The sequence below is a fragment of the Triturus cristatus genome, chromosome 9 (assembly GCF_964204655.1).
Source record: "Triturus cristatus chromosome 9, aTriCri1.1, whole genome shotgun sequence".
Taxonomy (NCBI): Eukaryota; Metazoa; Chordata; class Amphibia; order Caudata; family Salamandridae; genus Triturus; species Triturus cristatus.
The window spans coordinates 904,518,722-904,539,718 of record NC_140592.1 but is presented as its reverse complement, the minus strand read 5'-3'; the positions used below and the strand labels follow the sequence as shown (position 1 = coordinate 904,539,718).

The following is a 20,997-nucleotide window of genomic DNA, read 5'->3' as shown; positions in this document are numbered from 1 at the left end:
CCGTAATCGCAATACGGTGGTCGGAAGTCAAACCATGGGTGCAGGTCAGAAAGCCTCTGACATTTGGTTGGAGGCTTTCCGAACTACCCTAATTAAGCCCATAATCTTAAATAGATTAAATAACAATGAAAGAATTAAACAATTTACACAATTATTAATCAATACAACATTTAATTTACAATTTTAAGTTTATTTTCAATTAAACAGAATTCATTATAATTATATTTACTTCCCACTGTATCACCCTACAAGCCCAACAACCCACTACTACATTATAAATTACAAATTTACATTTAAGGGTCTGATTCCGATGCTGTTAGGAAGGCCTCCTAATGGCATTTGCCCTGACCAAATCGTATCTGGAACGTGTCTTTCCGACCGACTCAGAAAGGTTTCCGACTGGCTGAGTACGATGCGAGTTAGGCATTAGGAATATCCCAATCCGAACCCGATGGCATTTGCAATGACCGAGCCTTACGGAGCAGAATCGTACGTCTCTACAGGCTGCGCTTCCGAACGACCGAGTATGATGCTGGATTTTGACAGCCTTTCTGAATTGGACCATCCGACTTGAATCGGCAGTCGGAATCAGACTTTGGAGGCCCATAGTGGGCCACCCCTGCACCCAGAGCCTTCTCAATCGGACCCGTGGGGGTACCCATGGGTCCCTCCTTACCAGCCATGCACAGTGTGGCAGGCTCCAGGGGGTGCCCGCCACAGGGTGTACGCTTTTTCCCAACCACCCCTCTTTGCTATGGGAGCCTGTGTACGCGTCCAGTATGCAGGCTCCCATGGAGTTCAACTGGAGTCCGAGCTAACCGAGTCTGTAAGCATGCGGATGCATCGTACTCGCTCGGTCGGACTCCAGCGCCCTGAATCGTACGGAAAGCATTCCAGATCCGAATCGGTCGGGATGCTTTCCTTACAAGATCAGAATCAAGCCCTCGGTCGGAACAAAGGCTCCCATTGAAGTCAATGGGAGTTAACCAAATCGTATCTGGAAGCATCCAGATGCATCATACTCGGTCGGTTGGACTCTCCCGATCCGATTCGGTTGGAAAACATTCCCAAACCCATTAGGTAGGGAAGCTTTTCAAACTGCACAAACTGCATCGGAATCAGGCCCTTAAAAGAAATTAAACATGTTAAATTACAAACTATACTTTACAAAATGTATATTTATGCTAACAATCCAAACACCTACAAATAATATTTTTACTAATTTATATTAAAATAATCCAAAATGTGTTTACACATTAATATTTAAGTAAACAATATTAAATAAAACAATATTATCTAAAAAAAAAAACAATAATCAACTACATTCTGTGACACTGTATTTTGTACTAATGATATTCTTGACAGGATATTTTGGTATCACAATATTAAAATCTTAGTATTTTGTCCAAACACCCCAACGGCACCTACTCCGTTGGGCGGTCTGAAGACGTTTTATACAGAAGGAGTCAATTTTACTTAGTCGGTGTAAAACATGCAGTCCACCCAATTCAAAATCAGGCGAGCAGACCTTGACTTTAGCGCACAGGATATTACATCACCACTGCAATAGAGTACCTGTGCGCTAAACCGTAAATCTGCCCCGAAGATCCCCCTATTTCAAATCGGGACTGACCGTGCTCCTCATCGGACCTTGATTATTCTGGACCTTGGTTATCTCACCCATTCACCCTGCAGCAGACTGTTTTTTCATTTGAGAAATTTGAAAATCACACCCCCATCCCTCAGATCTAACTAAAAGTTTGGCACTTGTCGCTCATTAGAGGACCACTGAAAACAACAGAGTTCAATACTACTAATCTATGTGTATTTGTAAGGCATGCAACTTATAGCTCTAATAGGATGTTGTATTCATGACTCCTTTGTTGATTGTATCAGTAACACTTATACTACTGATGCCCGTACACTATATAGCACATTATGCATTTTCTTATTTTTTTATTTGTGTATAAATCTTTCTTATTGCTGTAGTAGGTGTGATCTTTATTGTAGTGTATGTTCTGTGGAAATAACTGTTTCTGAAATAAACATTATTTAGTACTAATACTACTCAGGAGTTGCAAGTATTTTAAAGAGAAGAGTTCATGCAGCATGACACCCCACTCCTCACAGCTTTCATACGAAATATGTATATTTTCTTTATCTCTCACATGACATTCTCCCTCTGCATGCCTCTGGACCTGACCCTGTTCTGCAGCAGGAGGCCAGGCACCAAAATGGTATCCATTAGCAATGTGAAGCACTTGCAAAGCTCCTACTGTGCAGTCTGCACACCCACTCTGTGGGCTTCTGTTTATTGTCTCTACTGACTGAAAGCACCCAAACTCACCATCCAATCAGTGGAAAGCATCCTGGAAGATTCCGGATGATACTCCCTGGTAATTTCTACCTCACAAAGACACATAAAATGAAACATGTAATCCTGCCCAACTCCACAGTCCTGTCTCTGTGAGCATGAGTGCTGATTAAATCCTTCTTGTTCCTCTGTGGCTTCCTGGCAAATATACCCTATAATGAGGTACTTTCATAACCTACGAACACATTAACAAGCACGGCTTTCACAGTCAATCGGACAACTGACTTTTTGCTGACAATTTCCTTTTTACCAGTACACACTCGTTCAACTTCAGTAGCACATTAGAATATGACAATCAGGGCTCCTCCCTAAGTATTAAGAAAGGAATGATTCTTCTCATGCTCATCCCGCTGACCTTTCCCATATAAAATAGTCTCCTAGCAATGGTTGGAACTTAGACATATGGTGCTCCTATGAAGATTGCGTGGAGGGCGCCCAGCAAGGGCAGATTACATTTCTTCGCTTAAGCATCACACGGTGACCTCCTAAAAGTAGTTCTGCTCTCTCCGACCCAAAGCGGGGTTAGCCTCCCTATCTAGGCGACAATCAATCTATCCCTCGATCCGAGAGAATTCTGAAGGGCCAGACACAATTTACAACAAATGTCTTCATCATTGAAACCACTGTTGTCCTTTTCTTATAATTGACAGTCCAGGCCTGAGCACATCAGGTAATAAGACCAACACTTTAAGAATGCTGTGAAATCCTTTGTTTAGCTTTGGTGCAAGAAAATCAATGCACACTAGGTTCACTGGCCTATGACTTCAAGGGTGGCACAGCTCCTTTGATAGAGATTTATAATCTATGCAACATTGAAGGCTTTGCAATAGCTATCTTCTTCTTTGTACAGTCTGCACCAATAAAACCACAGTTGGTCCATGTATTATGCCTTGTCAAAACGTGCATAAACATTCAGATAAGAAAAATATATCATGAAAATAAGGTGAATTCTTCATAAAAAGATTTCTATTGAAAACATCTGGACTACTTTTCCCATTCCATCTCGGCTGCAAGAGAGGGGCTGGACTGTGTATCTTTGACCTATTCCTCTAGGCCCATTGGGAGTTTGCCCCTCCCCTTCTTACCCGGCTGCTGATGTGTGATGAAACTGGAAGGGGGCTGTCTTCAATAAGCCAAAAAAGAGTTGTTTTCATTTAGCCTATCCTCTTCCCCCATCCCCTTTTGGTCTTGCCCCATCCATTCACTCACTACACATTGACCTACAGCTGGGGTGAGAAGTAGGGATAGAGGCCTGACTCACAATATGCATATGATCACACGAGCACTGTTAGTGGCAGTGGAAAGTAGTGAAATATGTTGACTAATGTAACTTTTTTAGGTAGGAAGGTGGGAAGTTTATTTTATGTACCGTGTTGTAGAAATATTTCTGCAATGTTTTAAAGCTCTATGAATTGCCAGTGATGATGAATGTGGACTGAGATATCCCTGAATATGATTCTTAGGGGCATATCAACAAGGGCTTTATCTCTGCTTTTTTGGCTTTAAAAGCCAAAAAAGCAGAGATAAAACTAGCACCCTATCAACAACAGGGTGCTAACATGAAAATTCGCATGTTAGCACCCTTTTACTCACCGCTCCCCTTGCATCTCTAATGAGATGCAAAGGGGGCGTTCCAGAGTAAAATAATAGGAGAATTGTCGCTAAGCGACATTTCTCCTATTATCAAGAATATCGCTAACCCTGTTAGAGACAAAAAAAGCAGCGCTAACCGCGGTTAACGCTGCTTTTTTTACGTCTGGTATTTTTCTGACTTAGCCATGATATCCTATGGAAGGAGGATATCATGGCTAAGTGTGTCTGTCCCTATCAACAAGCTAACGTGAGATTATCGCTGGGTTTCCAGCGATAATCTCACGTTAGCCACTTAGCGTGAGGATTTTTATCGCTATTGAGATAAGCGTTGCTAATAGCACGCTATCTCAGCGATAAAAATCAACGCTAGCCGGCGATAATTATCCTAGCGCTAAGTGCGCTTAGCGATAATTATCGCCGGTTGTTGTTGATATGCCCCTTAGTCTCAGTGCTGTTATAGGGTCCAACGCCATGGGTCTTCAAACTGGAGGCGCCCTCCCCAGGAGGTCCTCAATGGGAAACTTGAAGGTGTGTGTACCTTTTTAAAACACTTTGAGGAACTGATGTGGCTTCAAAAGCTTAAACGTAGTAAATTAGCAAGTGCAAAAATTGATATTTATTCAACAACAATGTTTGGGAGTGATAAAACAATCTGTATCTTACTCACTGCTATCCACAAGGTTAATAAAAAAATCTCATAGTTCTGTCATTTTTTATCTAGGCTTTTAAGCACGCTCCCCATAGGGCGCGCTAGCTCTGGCCAAAAGAAGCATTATGCTGATAGTAGTGCTTTGTTTTAAGTGGGGGAGGGGGGAATGAGTTGCAGTAAACCACTCTGTAATGGGCCATGACTGGTTTGAGCGGCCCCAGAGGGCCGACCAAACAGTCTTGCACACTGAGTAGTGGCCACACTACTCCTCCCCTGCCCTAGTTGCAGAGCAGCCTTCCCCACCCTCCCGCCCACAACCAAACATAAAATGGTAATAACTGAAAGTTATTACCATTTTATGTTGCTGCTTCTCGCACTGCGAGAAAGCAGTGGGGCGACGCTCCTCCGCCCTAGTGGAGGAGCCGCCCCTGAATAGCACCTAATGCTACCAGGCGTATCTAGGGGCAATATTTGATGTTTGATTTCTACCTAAAATTGACAAAGTTCTGAATATCATGACTTTAGCAGGCCAGGGGCTGTATCATGAACACTTGTGCTTCTTCAGAGCAGAGCTGAATATTCCTTTGTGTGTTTTCAGTGTTTAAAGTTCAGAAACAGGGAGAGGCAATTACTAATCACTGTTTCCGACTAGTGCTGTCTGCAGTGCATTGCATACCTTAACTCCAAGAAAATCCGAGTTATATGTATTCGCTTTAGACAGAGCAAAAGCATAAAAACAGGCTCTGAGCCAAGGCAACTGCTGGCAGCTGTGCAGGATTTGTCCCTTGTGGGGAAGCATTGTGACTACTACTGTATGGCTTTAGCTGTGTTTTGATATATGTCACTGACGTATTCGCAGTAATCTGTAGAAAATGTTTGAAATGTAATGTAATAATTTGTAAAGAGCTACATTAATTACAATGCCAATATTTCTTTATTTATTTGTTAATGCTTATTCCATAGGCCCTTTGTGAAGTGTGCTGGCTGCATCAGAGTGGTAAGGAATACACGAAGACAGTGGAAAAGATAAAGGGTCGAGTGGAAGATACTGAGCAAGATAAAACCAGGTAACATGGATAGATACCAGGTGGTTTCATTTGTGATCCTGTTGTCTGAAGGCAGTTTGTGTTTAGCTATGACGTCTGCTAATTTTTAAAGGTACATTGGCATGTTAAAGCTGGACCTACTGGCATTGTGTATATTTTTGTTTAAAAGTGTGACTTTATTATCTAGTCAAGTTGATTTGAGGGTCCTTCCCAGGATTATACTCAGTAAAAGTGAGTTGACACGTGTCCCAAGGATCCTAGAAAGTTCCATCCCACTATGAGCACAGAGCAAACCCTCACATCGACTATCCAGCAGAAGGTTTTAAGCAACGGCTGACTAAACAAACATTGGAAAAGCAAATAGGTCTTGCCTTTTGGCTTTGACACTGCTTCTTGCTAATGCTGCTCAGCTTCATCAAAAAGAGAAAAAATGGGTTGGCCGATTCTGAGTAGCAAAAAGAAGCACGTGCTTGCACTTCCATGAAAAATACGCAGTTCCCTGAATGTCAGCTGTTGAAGGGAAACTTTGCTCCCGGAAGAGACATATTAAGTCAGCTTGGCCACTGCATATTTTGGCCCGGTATTGCCCAAATTTCCAGTATAACTTCTGCTAGATCAAAATTCTGATGGCCGGTAGGGCCCACTCAGTCTTTTTCATGCCATGGATTTCAAAAGATTGCCAATGTGGCCCTATCTGCTGACTTTGGAACCTGGAAACCACCACTCACTTCCTGCCAGCTCTTCACTGTCCTTAACAGTAATTTATGATCTTTGAAAACTGCTTTAATCTTCTCTCTCTCAATGTTTTAATTTTCACCTTCCAAAATTGGGAGTGCCGAAAAACAGAATAAACACCCTTAGCAGATGACATGCAAATAATCGCTTATTTTGTTCAAACTTCAAATCAGTGGGTAATATTCTGATCCTAAAGTTATACTCTGAAATGCTTCTTCCTCATTGGCTGTAGGTACTATTGAAGCTCCAAGAAGCATTTCAGACTTCAGCATGAGCTTTAGATAAGAGTCTTAATTAGTGGCACATCTGACAACTTTAGGTGTTAATATCCTCTTACACTTAGACTTGCCGTACATGTGTTCATTTAAAGGACTTGTAACGTGAAGCCATCTTATAGTACTGTTGCAGCGTAGGAAGGGCATATGTGGAAACCTTTCACCCCAAGCCCAACACAGACCGATGCATGTTGATGGGAGAGCAATATCGATGTCAGATTTACCACAACAGCCCCCGCACGGGGGGGGGGGGGGGGGGGTGAGCCGAGCTGCAGGAGGAGAGGGGTGGTCCTCAGCACTGTACTCAGGCCTGAGAGCTACGGAGTAAAACTGGAGCGGGGCCCTTCCGTGTACCTTGCAGGGGGCCCCCTCGACTTTCGTTTCGCCACAAGACGATGGCTTTTTGCTCAGTGCCCCTTCCCCCCACCCCCTTCCCCCCCGGCGTTCCCCTGATAGTGGAGGCATTGTAACCCTTGGCGGGGCGGGCAGAAATACCCCTGATCACGAGGGTTGGGAAAATGACTTGAAGTAATCTGATTTTCTGCACGATACCTGCATGTTTCTGCCCAGTATTTCACTTTGAGATTTTAGCTACTTTCAGTCAAATACTTCTAATCCGCAGGGTAAGGCAGATGTTGTATTCGTCATTTGGCCTTTAACTCCGGATACAGGCCCAATCCTTTTTACCGCAGATGTCCTAATGAGGCTCTTGGAAGGATCCGTCCATTTCATTCATCCATTTTATCCAGACAGAGTTGAGGCTGCTTGTGTTCGGGGGACTCTATTGGCTGCAGACATGCAAGGCGAGGTCAGCTTCTGTGCAGAAAACTCTTGGCGAAAACAAGCACATGTCAATGTCCTGCTCGTACAGATGGCATCAGCCATTCGTTCATACAAGGCGAAGGCAGCATGTTTCTAGACAGGAGTACAATAGTACATCGAATTCGGGCTGACGATTAACTCTTCCTAAAGAAGGTCCTTTCATGCCTCTGTTGACAAGGCGGACGCCTTCGCTGTGGGTGGGAATATGAAATGCCCATCTTCGACGTCTGAGCTGCCGCCAGGACAAACACATCTAATTCTTAGCTGCTTGCTTTGTTTGTACTGGCCATAACGGGAAAAACACAAAGACCGCAATTCTCAGAGGGGATGAGAGCACTGTTTGAAAAGTAGGGGTGGAAAATCTTACAGGAACATTTTATCTGTGTATTAGCAGCTTATTGTCAGATATATTTATAGCGCATGTTATTTATAGAAAGAACCTAGGCCCTGATGTTTCACCGCATTTCTCCACACACAAAGGGCCATATGATATTCTCAAGGAGCTATCGCCGAGTTATCGGCACTTTATCGCAGCCAAAGTCGTGATAAATTTACCGCCCCATTCACAAGCCGGTTCAAACAGCCAACAGCACCACTTTTCCGGCGTTAGCATCCGCAACAAACATCGCCATGGATGACCCTGGCAACTATCGCTAATGAGATGCAGAGCAGGCGTTCCTGAGTAAAAAGCAGCGACAACACGACTCCGCAACATTCTCAACGACCAACCTGATCTGCGATAAGATCACAAGATAGGCGATAAACCGCGTTAGCACCAGGAAACTAACACCTGCTCCGACCTGGTGAAAAGTCGGACTACAACCTGCACCAGAAAAGAGAGCCCAACCCAGAGCCACACCTGAAGAACAACAGATGCCATGGAGCCACTGAACATGCATGCCAGACACCCAAGAAGGCACAACACCCACCGCCACCACCTCCAGGACCCCGCCTCTCCGGACCCCCCACCCCCCAGGCCAAAGATATGTCACATCAACAACACTGAATCATGTACCAAATAACCTGCATGATGTCGCACAATTACATCTGGTGACATGCATGTGTCGTCACAAAAATGAGCATCACACATTCACCTTCGAAGCAACAAATGATAATTTATTTAAATAAACACCGAACAGAAATGAAGACACATGCCAGCTCCTCTCGCGGCATTCAGTAGGTCACAGCCTACAAGACAAAAATCAGGATGAGAAGGTGTGTCCTGCACACATCAAGGGACAGAGAGAGCGAAGGAGAGAGAGAGAGAGAGAGAAAGAGAGAGATAGATGGACAGAGAGGGAGAGAGAGAGATAGACAGAGAGGGGGAGAGAGAGAGATAGAGAAAAGAAGAGAGGGACAGAGAGAGAGAGTGCCTACACTGTGCAACCAGGCCACACTCCTCACCTGCTGCCACCGGTGTGTCTCCAACCACGTGCCGGTATGTAGTGCAGTTCACCAGGTCCCACATCTCAGACGGACCCGTCATCCGAAACAGAGTCCAGCTACCTGAATGGCAAAGTACATACAATTGCACACAACACCATCCCCTGTCCGCCCCTGCGCACCCAGGCAGCTGCACCCCTGCCCCTCCTGCTGCCCAGCGGTGCATGCCCAACCCTGCGCACGCAGGCCTCACTGCTCACCTTCCGCCACCGGCGTGTGGATAAGAGGGCCCACCACGTGCCGCTGCAAGCCACAAGCCCGGGGCCTGCAGGCATGGCACACTCCACATGATGCAGCCCCGCTCCGCAGGCCACCAGGTCTCACATTTGGTGCTGGGTCTTGATTACTCCATGGCAGAGGACATACCAGTGCACCCGGCATCATCGCAGGCTGCACACCCGCTCAGCCTCATAGGTGCCACTAACTCTGTGATCCAGGAGGCGACACCACGTGGCGGTAGGTCTGCGCTGCCCGCTGGCTCAGGCCTACACAGCAGTCCAACAGGGCACACAAAACCTGAGCCGTCCGGACCGCCGGGACGGGGCATCATCGCAGGCTGCACACCCACTCAGCACTTAAGGTGCCCCTACCTCAGTGCACCAAATGTCACCGCCCCGTGGCGGTGTGCCTGTGCCGACCGCAGTGTATCCGTTACCACCAAGTCTGTGCCCCCACAGTCGTGGACCCTCTATGATTGGGTATTGTGGTGCGGACGCCATCATGCCCCATCCGAGCCTGCGGAATGTGATGTTGCAGGCCCCTGGGCCCCCATACCTACATGCACACCACACGGATACACCCCGAGACAGGTTGGAAATGGTGTTGTGCACGTGCACCCAGCCCGTTTTTTTGGCAGGATCACATGTGCTGTGTGCGTGTGCTGGATGGGTGTGGTGTGGGTGTAAACCAGCCGTGAGGGAGTGGTCGTGGCATGCTGACAACTAGACTTGTGAGCAGCAGATCACTACAGGGGAGTCCAGGCACATGTGGCGTTGTTGTCCCCCCCCCCCGGAGCGTAGGCATAGTGGGCTGGCCTGGCATATGCCAGTCCAGTGTAAGGGTTTGAACAATGAGCCCGGGGCTCTGTGCGTGGTTCGGTACGGGGCTGGACAAAGAAATAACAAATGCGTGTGTAGCTGTTGCTGCGTCGGCGCCACCCGGACGACAATCGGCAATGTGTCACCCTGTGACCCAAGTCCAACGACATGAGCCACATGGATATAAGAGGAATTCACTGACCCTACATTCATCCATACTACCACACTTGAAAGACCATAGAGACAACACATCTGTGTGATTCGGAATGTTTAATGCACATTCAGTGGAGTGTTACATCTGGAGCAGTACAGGGCCATGCAAAGCCCACTTTCAAATGCTGGCCCGTGGAGAGCCAGCCAGAGTCATTCAGGGAATGACAAGTACAAAAGAAGTGGAGGAGTTCATTCCGCAGTCTGATATCTGTGTCATTGGCGTTCAAACAGAATATGGCAGTCCATTGCAAGGTCCAAGGTGAGTGTCGCAGAGTGTATCGGGGGACAGTGGAAGGTGATGATGCAGAGGGCAGAACCAAGCTGAAACCGGCCATGAGACGGAGATGAATGCTACCGCTTCCTTCTGACCACAATTCATCCGCATCTTCATTCTCTGCTGTCTCATGTGTCTCACGTGGTGGTGGTGCTGGCCTCTCTCCAGTACTGTGTGGCAGTGACACCTCAGGGGCCGGAGGTGGAATGTCTGCCGCACTGTGTGGCACTGACACTTCAGGGGTGGAGATGTGGATATAGAGGTAGCAGCAGCATGCATCGGCGCCAGGCCTTGTGGCAGCAATGCCATGAGGATGGTTTTGAGGTAATTGTGGAACCCAGCTGCCTCTCACCGGTGTGCAGCCGTGGCAGCCACTTTTTCCGCATTGGCCGGTCCATGTTCTCCATGAGCCTCCGCATTAGTCCCAACTCCCGGGCGAGATCACTGGAGCCACTCTGACTAGACAGTTGTTCTTGTCTCACGGGCAGGACTCTAGCGATGTCAGCCATGGTTGTTTGGAGAGCATGGAGCGGACTGTGGGTGTCCGTTAGGGACTGTGAGTGGTCCCTGATGGGACTTAGACACCCACGTATGGCATCTAGTTTGTCTGCCATGCGGTCGAAGCCCACACACACCTGTCCAGCCAGCTGCTCCTGGCATCCCAACACATGGTGTTGGAAGGTCATGTGTTCTTTGTGGGGGTCCTGGGAGGCAGCCTTGGTGGTGGGTGCTGCCTGCAGTGTGGTCTGTGCAGGGAGTGGGTTCTCCTCGTTGCAGCTGGGCTGCCCTGCTCCTGGAGGTGTGCTGCGGAGACTGTCTATGAACTCTCTGAGGGCGTTGGAGTCAAAGGTGTCGTGGCCCTCTTCGTCATCAGAGAAGAGAGGTTGGGACTGCTCTGCAGGAGGTGGTGATTGTCCCTCTGCAATGTGAAGGGGAGATGCAGTTTAACAATGTGTTCACATGTGTGTTGTCGCTTTGTACATGTTTACATACAGACTCCATGACTGTGTACATCGAGGCTGTTTCGGAGGGGCTGCCCATTTGCTGCTGGACAGTGGACATTTCGACAACATCACTGCTGTGTGTTTGTACTTGTACATTATCAACTCACATTTCCCTGCAATGCCACTTGTGATTGGCCAGTGTCTACACCCAGTCGGCACCAGTTGTGTCCTCTGTTCTGTGGTGAATGTGTTGTGGTTTGTGCCACTTCGTTGTCAATCTTGATGTGCTGTGCACATGATGTGTGTGTGCCGTATTTTGGGGGAGTCGCCCCTGCAGCTCTGATTTGCCTGCCCCTTATCCCTTACATGTGATGTGCCTCTAACTTCTGTGCTCATACAATGCTGAAATGTTGCATACTTGGGTACATAGTTCTCTTGGTGGGAGTTTTGGTCTGGGGCATGATTTGTCCGCAGCTGTGCTCTATTTACTTGTGCATGTGTGCCATTGTGCACATCTCCCCCCGTCCCTGGTTGTTACTCACCCTCTTGCTGTTGTGTCCAGTCCTGTTGAGCAGTGTCCGTTCCCCCAACTCCTGCCACCGTCTCCCCACTGATGACTGTGGAGACCATTACCTCTATGTCGTCTAGCTCCTCCTGTGGCGCTGAACTCCCACCTCCAGTCTGCATTGCTGCCTTCCGGTTGTTGGTGAGTTTCAGCTTGGTTTTGCGCTTGACGTCATTCCAGCGCCTCTTGACCTCGTCCATTGTCCTCTTCAGCACTCTGACTGCATTCACCTTGTCCACGATGGCCTGTCATAGTCCATTTTTTGTCACCAATGATACAGTGGAGGTGACGAACAGTTGTTGATGGTGTTCGACCACCTCCGTTATCAGGATCCTGTTCTCCTGCGGACTGAAGCGCTTCTTCCTACTCTTCTTCTCCTTGCTTGACGCCTGTGAATTGCAGAACTGTAGCTGGTTTTGGCATATTTTTGTATCGCGATTGGCCTCATCGCAGCTTTTTTTGCGTTCGCGTTTCGCATTTTTGTGCTGTGGCGTTGATTTTATCACGGTCAGTTGACGCGTTATCTGGTGACTATTGCATGGTACCACCGTGTTGTGAATGCCTGGTTAACACGGCGTAAATTTCCCGCGAAAGACTGCGATGTTGTAGGTTGCGTTAAGTTACTTTTGCGAGGATTATCACACGTTCTTGATAATATGCCCCAAAGAACGGTGAAAACCCTGTGATACAGCCAGTGGTTGAAGTGGGGAAAAAAAAGTAGGGGAACTCTGGGTGGAGAATTAGAGGGAGGGAATAACCTGAGGACTGTGTCAGTGAGCAGAGTCAGAGGTGTGGTCAGAAAGAGCAAATCATTCTTATTTGTAGTAGTTGGCATTTCACTACCCAGTTACGGATTATTGCGTTATTTAATTCAACCCATACATACATGTTTATTTAAGGTTTAATATGAGTTATTGACATTAAAATGCATTCACAAAGTGGGATTCATTTCCGATCACAGAACGTCCCATATACACTTAAAAGTGGAATCCCAAGCCATTTGTCCCCGAGCCATGGAGTTTCTGTCATCAGCACTTCTCCTCCCCTTTTTCCACAAGAGCAGTTCAAAATGAATGGCAAAATATCCTAGTTTGCAAATGTTTTCCATATAATTATGGCTCTGCAATGTTAGCCACATAATGCATCACCTGCTGCATAATTTGATGATTTTAACTAATAAATTGTTTGTAGCTCAAACAGATCAAAAGTTACTAAAAAATGTGACTTGTGTTTCTACGAAGTAGACGGCCCTTTGCAAAGGTTGACTGATCACCTTTCTCACTGCTGCATTTGTATGTTACACTGGTACTAATAAGGTAACATCTTTCCAGAGATTGTTAGCATGTGTAAATATTTCTCAATAAAGTATCAGAAGATATATTGCATTATGCTGCAGCCTTTTTTTTGCTACATAATTTAGTCAACACTGCGGCATAATTTTGTCCTCTATTGCTGCATAATTCCAGTGGCCCCAAAGCAAGCCACATAAGTTAAAAGTCCCTGTGCATGAAGCAGAGAGACGGTGAAGTTTATAAACTTAGTTTAGCGTGCGTGCAAATCCTGCATTGCAGACCCCTGGTAAGTTGCAGCTACTACTGCTAAAACAAGGCCAATGGAGAAACCAATGGGTGAGGCGGACTGGCCTCAAAGGCAGGAGCGGCTTTTATTGCTGGAGGACCCCTGTGCCCCCCAATGACTCCCTCCACCACAGATTCCCTCACTAACACCCTTTAACAGTGTGCCTCAAGTCTCCATAACCACACTGTGGCCCAGATGCATTTAATTTGATTTACAGCGCCACTGATACCAGTGTAGGGTGTCAGAGCACTTTACATCACACACATTACACAGAGACAATTTATTTATTATTTTCATTTATAGGGCGCAACAGCTACCCAAAAAGGGTTTCCTCGCGCCAAGTGGACTAGGTGTGGCTAATAGAAGGCAGTAATAGAAGGAGTTACTGGTTAAATAACCAGGTCTTGAGTGATCTGCGGAAGCGTGTGTAAACAGTCTCTTTGCGTATGGCGAGAGGAAGGGTGTTCCACAGTGATGGACCTAGGTAAGTGAAAGATCTTCCCCCCATCCTGGATAGTTTGAACCTAGGTACTGTGAAATATCCGAGAGTGGTAGATCGTAGATGGCGAGTGGGGGCATAGGGACGGACAAGATAGTTAAGCTACTGTGGTGCCGTTCCCATTTTGATCTTGAACATATAGCTCAGGGTTTTAAACTTAATGCGGGTCTCCACCCTGAGCCAGTGTAGGTTGCGGAGGTAGCCAGATATCGGGGTGGCTTTGGGAACCTTGAAAAGTAATCTTGCTGCAGTGTTCTGTACTAACTGCAGTCTTCGAGTCACTGCTTTGTTTGAGCCAAAGTAAAGGATGTTTCCATAGTCCAGCCGAGAGGTCATGAGGGCATGGACCACTGTTTTCTGGGTGTCATCTGGGAGCATCCAGATGATCTTCCTGAACCATTTCAAGATGGTAAAGCAGATAGCTGTGACCTTTACTGCCTGATGGTGCATGGTTAGAGAGTCATCAATAGTTATCCCCAAATTACGGACATGACTGGAGGGTTTGGGGAGGGCGCCTATCTCAGCAGGCCAATGTAGTGGGCCCCACAGATCTTTATTTTTGCCTAGAATGAGTACTTCCGTCTTATCACCATTTAATTTCAGGTGATTGCGGTTCATCCATGTAGCAATTTTCCCTAGGCCTGTCTGAAGAAGGGATGTCGAGCCGGGGTCAGTACTGGAGAGGGGAAAGATGATCTGGGAATCGTCTGCATACGTAAAAAGAGTTAGGCCTGCTTGTTCTGCTATGTCTGCTAGAGGCCTGACATATAAATTGAAAAGAAGAGGACTAAGGATGGAGCCCTGGGGCACACCATAGGGTGATGGGTAAATGTTGGAAGTGTCTGTGACAGAGAAGATCTGGAAAGTGCGGTCGGTTAAAAAATAAGTAATCCAGTCCAAGGCTGAGCCACAGATGCCCAAAGACTTCAGTGTGTTGATTAGGAGTGAATGGGAGATAGTGTCGAATGCCGCACTAAGTTCTAACAGTATCAGTGCGACTGTGTCCCCAGTGACAAGATGATGGCGCAACTTCTCTGTGACCCCCAACAGTGTGGTTTCCGTGGAGAATCCGGTTCGAAAGCCGGATTGAGAGGGGTGGAGGATTTTGTGAGTTTCGACAAACTGAGAGAGATGGGAGTGAATGTGTCTCTCAAGAATTTTGGAGAAGGAAGGCAGGAGTGAGATGGGCCTATAATTAGAGAGGACACTAGGGTCGGCAGAGGGCTTTTTCAGGAGAGGGGTTACCATGGTGTGTTTCCAATGCCCAGGGACTGTGGATTCGAGCAGGGAAAAATTTAGAGCATTCAGGATGACGGACAGATGAGAGAGGTCCAGCTGTTTTAGTGTGGAGATTGGCAGGGGATCCTTCGGGGAACCGGATTTGACCTTTCCAAGGATGGTTATCAAGGAGTCTAGGTCAAGAGGGGGCCAAGAGACTAGCTATGGAACTGTTTGGGGAGGGACAATGAGGTGTGGTAAGGGTAAGGTCTAGGGTAAGATGATGGATTGAGACTGGGGTTTTGCTTATATGTGAGTTAGCAATTTCAAAATAAATGTTCTCTATTTTTTGCGTGAAAAATTGGGCAAGATCGTCACATTGACGTTTAGTTAAAGGCAGAGGTTTTGCTAGGGTCTCAGAGCCGGCAAGCTCTTTAACTAGACCAAAAAGTGTTCTTGAACAGTTAGTGGCATCCAAGATGGTTTTGGAGACAAAGCTAGCCCTAGCGGAGTTACAGTTGTTGTGGTATAATTTGAATGCTTTTTTGTAGACAACTTTGGAATCAGATGTGTAGTCTCTCCTCCATCTCCGTTCCAAGGCTTTACATTTAGATTTCTCAGCCTTTAGAGCTTCGATAAACCAAGGGGCTGGAGGTCGGTGGTTATTAATTTTTTTTTTTTGAGGGGGAGGCAAGATTCAAGCCAATCGTATATGTTTCCTGAACGTACTTCAACCGTAGAATCAGATGTGTGGGGGGTTGGCGCATAAGAGCTTGTTGAGGACACCTATATTCAGTTGTTTCCAGTCTCTTTTGGGGACCTTGAGGGAAGGGAAAAAAGGGGTAGGGGAGGAAAGGGGCGTTAGGCAGAATTTGGATATAAAGTGATCTGACCAGCATATGGGTGTTGCCGGGGCACAGTGGATGTGAGGAAGGCTCGAAAAGATGGGGTCAAGCAGGTGGCCGGCACTATGAGTGGGGCCTGTATTTAGTAGGTTAATATTCATAGCTGCGAGGTCAGAAATGAAGTGGCTGCAGGTAGAATTAAGGGGATCGTCAAGATGTAGGTTTAGGTCGCCTAGGACTGAGAAATTCTTGGAATTTAAAAGGAAACGGTATATGAGGTTGGGAAAGGATGAGGCCCAGTTGGTGGGGGGTCCTGGTGGGCGGTAAACTAAAACACCGGAAAGTGTGAAATTGGGGTTGAGGGATATTTTAAATAGGGCGGCTTTGCAGTTGGGAAAGTCTAACAGATCAAATTTGCATTGAAAAAGATTTTTAAAGATGATGGCTATCCCCCCCCCCCCACACTTTTTGTCACTCTGTCCTTCCTGACGATGGCATAATTGGGAGGTAGTGCTGCTGCCACATCAGGGCCGGCACTCTCATGGAGCCAGGTCTCTGTGAGGAACAAAGCGTCAGGTTGTTCGTCTAGAAGAAGGTCAAGGATCTCCATTTTATGCTTGGGGAGTGATCGTCAATTTAGACTGAGGAACGTAAAATCTTTGATGGGTGGGAGAAGTGAAGTATGAGGAAATATATAAAAAAAAAAAGGACAGAGATTCATTTTTTTTTTTAAATCGCCAGAGCACAACAATTAGACAGCAGCAAGCCTCCACTTTACTGTCAGGATCTCACTCTTCAATTACTGCGCGCGTCCGCTGCGCGGGAGAAGTGGAATTGGATTTAAGTAGAGAGGAGTTCTAGGTCACGTGACCGTCAGAGCGCCACCTCCCCCAAGCCTGAGCAGCTGATAGCAATCAAGGAAAGCATGCACACGCCCACATCCTCCACAACAATCAGGGTAGTAGCCCTGCGGTGGACCGAGGTGAGAGCGCGAATTACCACAAAGTGCAAATAAAATGCTGAATGAAGTATGAGGTTATATTAAAAAACAAAGGACAGAGATTCGTTTAATTTTTTTTTTAAATCGCCAGAGCGCAACAATTAGACAGCAGCAAGCCTCTGCTTTACTTTCAGGATCTCACTCTTCAATTACTCATAAATGTGTAAATCACTGTGTAGGAAATGTTACATAACACAAAAGACCACAAGGTGTAGGAGTCACATTACAACCATACTAGTAGTCAGTATAGTTTAATAGCTCACTGTTCTATGTTAGGATTTTGACTTATTAACTGCAAGTGACAAAAGGATCTCATTGACAAAAGAAGTAGGCCACTGACCTATTTACTTTATGGGCACTTTGTGATCTGTATGGTGCATGTTCTTTACAGCAGGCACATTCAACTCTCTGCACAACCTTTTCACGAGTCAAAACTTCCACTTGACAAAACTCCATCCCCCTCTAGGAAGAGCATTAATCATTGGAGTTATCATGACATTTGTACTGTTGCCACAAATTGCTGGAGGCCAGGAAGGAGGCAGGAAGGGCTTTTAGAAACATAATATACTGTCAAAAATGACACCTCCACCTGAAGTCAGCCCCCGGTGCGATCGCTCGGGTCGCACCGCTCTTGAGCTGCCCTACTCAAGGGTCCTGTGACTTCAGTGACAGATTCACTGTTGCTCTAGGTTGTGCTGCTTCATAGGCCTGGCTACAAAACTGGAGCTGAACTTCAGTATGGATTGTGGTGGACAGGTCTTCAAGGTTAACCCACACTTCCCACCGCTAGGGTCCACCTGCTGGTGCTTAGACACCAGGGCTTCAAAGATCTTGCTGGCCTTCTAAGGTCCAGCATAGGAATGTGCTTCCTCAGAAGAGTGGTCTGGTGGACTGGTCATGAAGGCTGAATCTGGCTCCCCAGTTCCGAATTCGGCAGCATTGACCATAGTGCAACATCCTCTCCCCCACTGAACACCATACTGCCCCACTGAGAGAAACTCGCACTGCCTTCATCTACAACCCAATTGTGCCCCGCTATAAACACCTGGACGCAACTCAGTTCAAATTCAGTACTACACAAGAGTAATATACTGCCTGAAAAAAAAAAGGCAATAGCATCCTGCAAAAAGCAAACACTCATAGGGAATGCAAGATTAAGTAAACCATGTGAAATGTAAGCAGAAACAACATGGTTACCTAAATGGTTTTACATTCATTGTTCAGAAATGAATGAGTGTTTTGCCTTTAAAAGTTAAGAACATGTCTACAGGGCCCGGAAGGTACCCGTTTCAATGTCCATTGCTTATATCCTTACAAAATGTAGGCAGCATGGTTTAAAAAGACCACATCCCTTAACACAGAGCCACTGTACACAATTTGTTTTCCAATCCACCCATCAAGCATGTATTGCACAGTACCTCCAGCAATGGCGCACTTCCCCACCCAGGGAAAACAATGTTCAAAGAAAGACAAGGAAACAAAAGTAGCGCTTCACTGGCAAACTCTGTAAAGTGGCGCTAATGTGTTTGGGTGTGAATAAAACCAATCTGTACACTTTGAGACCACTCTATCTTTCTTTATTTCGCTATTTTTCACATTTTGAACTTTTTATTTCTCTCCGTCCCTAGGCTGTACTTTGGAATAGAATCATGTCCGAAAAAGACGACATTTCCAGAAAAAGTGTTTTACTTTAAAAAGAAGGAGAGGAAAGAGGGTGTAATAACCATTTCGTGAGGTCACGGTTTTCAGTAAGTGAGGAGGAGCAAGATAGAAACAGAGGGAGAGGAGTAAGAAAGAGGCAGCTGGGGCAGCTGACAACGGCAGAGCAGGAGAAACTTGTCTTCTCTGGGAAGAAAAGAAAGAGACAGGCCTTTTCCTTCGCTGCCCCAACATCCAGGAACGCCGAGCCTTATCTATAGGCCATGGCTATTTCTGCCGTCCTGGGACGTGAGTCTAAAATTAAAAAGTAAGGGAACAGAATCCATAAAATTAAAGAAGTAGGGGTACGCCGTGCCCTGCCGATCCCATCCACTTCTACCACTGACTACAGCAGGACCCTAGTTCTAAAGGGGGCGGGGGAGGTGAAAAGGATTGGGCTAACAGGCGCTTCTGTAATTTCGGATCCTCATTCTGTGAGGGGGCCTCACTTAGCATTCCCTCCTCACTGACATAGACAGACTGTCAAAGCAAGATGGCGATTAAAAGTGAAGTTCTTGGGCCTTTACCTCAAACCGTGGCTGGACAGTGATTACAGTTTAGTTTTTAATATTTTGTGGGGTGGGTTGGGAAGCTTATAGCTGAGTACTTATGCAGTGAACTCATGGGCTCATTACCATGTTTTGCATGATGACCCTAACTTTTTGTGTCAGACAGTGTATTAGTGAAAGGGCCGGGCCCATAAGTTCTGGACCTGTTCTAGAATCACAATCCAATGGTTCTTTTTAGCAGCATGTAAGCATGGAGGGGATGAAATCGTTAATAATGCCAATCAATTCAAATGGAATTTCTCTGGATACATAGAAACCACAGACAACTATGTAAGGTTAGTGAGTTTATTACAAAGCCAAAAATAACTAAATCTAAAGACACCTCAAGACGAGAGTGTAAAAATACATGGGAATCCTCATAAAGCCAAATATGCGAATAAAGTAGAGTAGATTCAACATGCACAACACAATTAGCTTAAGAAGTAGGATGCATAGGATCAGATAGCATAAGTCCAAATTTCCCTGCATCGGGGGTTGATGAATATAAAGCATCAATCTTTCCCTACACTAGCACTAACATGACATCCCTACTCAAGCATCTTCAGGGAAATAAATGAAATGTCTCAGCATGTGAAGACTTCCTAACAAGTCTCTCCACCATCGATGGGTCCATTAGCATAAAGCTATCAAGACAGATCTTGTTCTAAGATGCTCTCTCTCTAAAGGCAGAGAAGAAGTGGGGCTCTTTCCTTACTTGCAACATTCAATATTACAGGGCTCTTCCCAAGAATTCTTGCGGGTGATGCCATCCACTCCAACCATGGTCTCCTAGGTACCTTTCCATGGGACAATGATGTTCCTGAACTGCAACATGTTGTCATTACTTCCCAGGCCTTCTCCACTGTGAAAACACAATAGTTCCCCTTATTGGCTTTAGCTCATAATGAATCTCCTACTCTACTTACCTAACTAATAAAACAAAGACATTATTCTAGCTAACAAGGACGCTTCTTCCACCTGCAACACAAACGTGAGAAAGAACGAAATCCACAGTACACATGAAATCCAAACTGTTAATTCTAAAACGAGAGCTGCCAGGGAAATGCATTTCAGGCCTAAAAATTCAGCAAACATAAAAGAAAATAACATATGAGCTCCACGGAAATTCATAAGAAATTAAGACACGTTCAGTTAATAATCCTGCCTACATGAAAAATGACACATAAATAAACACAGTAAGTAAATTATTGTCAGTTGCACAACACAAATTCTTCATGTTTATGTTTTCTGCATGTTACATTTACTTTCTACGTCAATTCTTCATGTTTCTATTCAATGGCCTAAATACATCACATTTTGCATTATTACATTTCAAGATCCTAACACTTCATGTTAACATGACAAAGGATTATATGCAAATGCGTCCTACATGTGTGATTATAATTCACCCTTGCAAATAAAATGTAGTTTCCGCTACATCACTAGTTTTGAGAAATGAACTACAATGGGACCGGAAGGGTAGCATGGCATGGAAGGGCAGCAGTAGGTATAGATGGAGGGAGGCAGCCATGTTGAGTAGAAGCCATGGACTTAGTGAAGAGACACATCGTTTCTGGGTTTGAAATGAACGGGTAAGACTTACATGTTCAAACAATGCCTGAAGGTGAAAATGTCAGGAGA

At 45.8% G+C, this 20,997-nt stretch overlaps 1 protein-coding gene across 8 annotated transcripts in view; it reads left to right on the top strand.

Moving 5' to 3' along the window:
* Positions 1–20,997, top strand: part of BDKRB2 (bradykinin receptor B2) — a 442,021-nt gene that overhangs the window by 145,649 nt on the left and 275,375 nt on the right. For all 8 annotated transcript variants that reach the window (XM_085626446.1, XM_085626445.1, XM_085626442.1 and 5 more), the window contains exon 2: positions 5,580–5,683. Coding sequence is in view for 4 of the 8 variants with exons in the window: in XM_085626442.1 (XP_085482568.1) it covers positions 5,580–5,683 (104 nt within the window). In the remaining 4 variants the exon portion in view is untranslated. The remainder of the gene's footprint in view (positions 1–5,579; positions 5,684–20,997) is intronic.